At 42.9% G+C, this 4,170-nt stretch overlaps 1 protein-coding gene across 1 annotated transcript; it reads right to left on the minus strand.

Moving 5' to 3' along the window:
* Nucleotides 1–419: 419 nt before the first annotated feature.
* Nucleotides 420–3,925, minus strand: LOC121873646 (arginine-glutamic acid dipeptide repeats protein-like). Its single transcript, XM_042377296.1, has 2 exons — nt 2,533–3,925; nt 420–536 (listed from the first exon to the last, which is right to left on the minus strand). The coding sequence occupies exons 1-2, from the start codon at nt 3,526–3,528 to the stop codon at nt 420–422; spliced, it is 1,113 nt and encodes a 370-aa protein (XP_042233230.1). The 5' UTR covers nt 3,529–3,925.
* Nucleotides 3,926–4,170: the final 245 nt, after the last annotated feature.

A 4,170-nucleotide genomic window follows, 5' to 3' on the forward strand; every position in this document is an offset into this window, starting at 1 on the left:
TCCATTACCTCCAGCCAATGTTTACCTTCGTGACGTCACAACCCAGAGGAGGGGGAGTGGGTGAGCTGAACAACACCGCCAGTCTTTCCTCTACTGTACCTCAACACCTAATAAATCTATCATATATACTACATTAAATTTTGGTGCTATTTTTAGGTTAAAGGGGTTTAATATCTAACTACTTGTTGTCGTAATTATGAACAAAGGAATATTACAACACAAACATTTATAAATTAACATAAAAAACATATATTATGACATGCAGAATAATCTCTACAGTAGTTCTTGAAGTTACATAAATACCTCATTCTCCAATTAGAATAAAAACAATGAAAAATAGATTACGGATTCTAAGGCAGGGCGTTACCAGAACCCAAACAACATAGTCTGTGTCACCACCATACGAGGACCGTTTTCTCTCACACCAACATGAGAGAAAATGAACATCTGAAACATCGGGGGAACTCATACAGTAATGTACTCACCCTAGCTTTCTGCGTCTGCTTCAGTCCGATGGCTGGTTGACTTCGGTTACTCTGGAAATAAATAAAAAATCGTATTAAGTCTTTCATATAAAAAAAACGTGTTATCAGTTAAAGACTAAACTACTAAAAGGAGAAATATCAAGTTATGTACAATATAGGCAGGAAAATAATGGTAGTAGGAAATATTATAATATAAACTGCGGCTTTAGACCTGAGACCTGACGCGGCTTTCAAATTATTTATGCTTAAGTTGGGTACGAGAGAGACTGTGTTTAGAGGAACGATTAAGACAAGACACTGTGGCTCACTCTGCTTTATTTATTATGATCAAATGGCCAACGTGAGTGTGAGAGTCGTGTATAGTGGACACAAGTTACCGTATACTTTTAGACATAAGTTACCGTATACTTTTAGACACAAGTTACCGTATACTTTAAGACATAAGTTACCATATACTTTTAGACACAAGTTACCGTATACTTTTAGACACAAGTTACCGTATACTTTTAGACACAAGTTACCGTATACTTTTAGACACAAGTTACCGTATACTTTTAAACACAAGTTACCGTATACTTTTAGACATAAGTTACCGTATACTTTTAGACACAAGTTACCATATACTTTTAGACACACGTTATCGTATACTTTTAGACACACGTTACCGTATACTTTTAGACACAAGTTACCATATACTTTTAGACGTAAGTTACCGTATACTTTTAGACATAAGTTACAGTATACTTTTGGAATCAAGTTACCGTATACTTTTAGACACAGGTTACCGTATAGTTTAAGACATAAGTTACCATATACTTTTAGACACAAGTTACCGTATACTTTTAGACACAAGTTACCGTATACTTTTAGACACAAGTTACCGTATACTTTTAAACACAAGTTACCGTATACTTTTAGACATAAGTTACCATATACTTTTAGACACACGTTACCGTATACTTTTAGACACACGTTACCGTATACTTTTAGACACAAGTTACCATATACTTTTAGACGTAAGTTACCGTATACTTTTAGACATAAGTTACAGTATACTTTTGGAATCAAGTTACCGTATACTTTTAGACACAGGTTACCGTATACTTCACTCTAGCAAAAACAAATTAAGAGTCGAACCCGGAATGACAGGCATTTCTTATTATCAAAGGGTCAGGTATCAGTGCGTTAATGTTGGAAAGAATCAATTATTACTTCACCTACAGTATAAGCCATATGTTGAGGTATCCCTGCTAGCATAGTTTGGGTAAATAAATAAAATAACGGGTCATGAGACACTGTGTTTACTGCAGGTAAGAGAGAAACAGATAGACTACATAGTTATGAAGTGAATATATTGGGAGTCCACCATGCAGCAGGTGAACAACACAGGCAGTGGTTGGCCTTCGGTTGTAATTAATAACATAAACAACAACAACAGCCTTACACTATAGACACGAACATGCTGTACAAACAAACAAAATATTATAAATTAAAAAATAATAGAATATCAGAATATGTTGTACTGTTATTTGAAAAGGAATTAAGACTCACCTTTAGAAAATTTCATCATACAGGTAAATATAACAATATTTTTACTTTATGGCTTAACAAATATAAATATAGATTTAAGCAAATTATAAAAATAAATAAAAATAAATAAACCAAGGAAAAATAAAACGTTTATTTATTATTATATTGTAAATGTATTTACCAATAAATGACAACAATTACATTATTAAAACACATGCACTAATACACAACTGAAGATGCATTACGTCAAATAAAACATTATATTCATAACAAAACATGTAGAAAGTAAGGTCAAGTGTACACTGATTAATTACACTTTATTACCTTACGTAAAAAACAGCAAAACACATACATGGCAAGATACACACGAATGACTGTGTGTGGTGTACCTGACATGACTGTGTAGGACATGGTGTGGTGGTGTATAACAGCAAGTGTTGTGTAGGACACACTGTGTAGGACATGCTGTGAAGGACGTACAGAGGAGGACCATGCTAGATAGGTAAGATCAGCCCACCTCTTGAGGCTTCCTGACGCTGAACCTCCTTGCCCTGGGGGGCGGAGGCGGCGGCGGGAGAGTGAAGGAATTATACATGGAGTTTGGTCGTGATCCTGACGAGGACTTGGGCGAGGTGGAGGCTGAGGAGAGGGGCGTGGTCTCCCGGAGATCAGTGTGGGACCTGGAGGACGCCCGCGCCAGACTCAGGGCGTGATAGCGAGTATGTAGGTTGAGGGCGGGGCCCAGGGCCAGCACCCCGCTGAAGAATCCGACGTCCCCTAGGTTAGCGAACACGCTCGGAGACAGCGGCGGTATGAAGGAGCTGAGCTCGAAGGGCGGCGGTCTCTGGCCCGGACGTGGTGACGACGGCAGCGACGGGATGTGCGGGATGTCTTGTAGGACGGCGTCTAGAGGCTGGAGGGACGGGTGGACCGGAGGCCGACTGGGCGCCCGCAGCTCCTCGGGCGGCTGCATAGTGCTGAGCAACATCTGGTGGGGGTAGACAGACCCCAGGCGACACCCTCCCCACTGCTGCTCCGGTGGGTGTTCGTTCATGTACCTACTGCACGGATCGTGTCCCCCGCTGGCGCCCTGCACCTGGGACCACGGGTGCCGCAGGGGCTCCCTGGGCGGCAGTGATGGGTCCGTCGACAGTGGCACATTGTAAGCGGAAGACTGCGGTAGGGCATGCGGGTGCCGCCGTTGGAGGCTGTGCGACTGTGTCTGTGACTCCTGGGGCTTCTCGCCCAGGCTCTCAGTCATGAGGTGGAACGGGTGTGAGTAGCGTCGGTGCTGGGAGGGCGACGACTGTAACTGTCTGATGGGGGTCTCAATCGGTGAGAACTGAGACTCATCTTTCTTTTCCTTCTTAATAAGGACTGGCTGAGGTAGCTGTTGCGCCGACTTGAAAGGCTGGCCGCCTGGGTTGAGGGCCCCCCGCAGCAGCACCTTGTACCCACACCCATCGCAGTGGCCGTGTGAGGACAGCTTCCAGCACCCACACAGCCCTGCCATTATCACATCCACTGATTCTGGCTGCGATAGCGAGGTGCTGGGGCTCCGAGGGGAGGCTCCTCAGACCTGGCCTGGCTCCTCCACCGTCACGTGCTCCACCACCACCCGCAACACCACCACCCCCAACCCACCCATCACCACCACGCCCACCGCCTCCTGTCGTTGCCCGCCACACATCACCTTAACCACACTCGCCAAGGATTAGTTGTGTACACCCATTGATTGTTGCTTTGTCATCCACCTTTCACAAACCTTCGTCCACACTTCAGATAATCTCGAGTCCCATCAACGGTGGCAGGGATAGTAGTGTCTATATCATGTGTTTCACTGTCAATAATAGGAGTTCCATCCCAAGTTATCTATAATTGGTCCCTGTATCGTGTTTCAAGTTTATAATGGATGCTGAAAGAAAAATATGTTTGTTATTCCTGTACACAACAACACAGTCGTCTGGTAATAATATCTCGCCTCGTAATATTCATTTTTATCCCAACAAAAACACTGATTTAATCTCCCTCATCAAAGTCATACATATTAATGGACCGAGGAATGAAAACGAGTTTAAAACCTAATATAAGATAAACAAATTACACACACACACACACACACACACACACACACTACTGTATAATCTCCATCAAC

This window comes from Homarus americanus, unplaced genomic scaffold, assembly GCF_018991925.1.
Source record: "Homarus americanus isolate GMGI-L3 unplaced genomic scaffold, GMGI_Hamer_2.0 scaffold20007, whole genome shotgun sequence".
NCBI classification, from domain to species: Eukaryota; Metazoa; Arthropoda; class Malacostraca; order Decapoda; family Nephropidae; genus Homarus; species Homarus americanus.

Coding starts and splice junctions, on each gene's coding strand:
- LOC121873646 (XM_042377296.1), bottom strand. CDS start 3,528: ATGGCAGGGCTGTGTGGGTGCTGGAAGCTGTCCTCACACGGCCACTGC. Junction 537..2,532: donor GCGTCAGGAAGCCTCAAGAG/GTGGGCTGATCT, acceptor ATTTATTTCCAG/AGTAACCGAAGTCAACCAGC.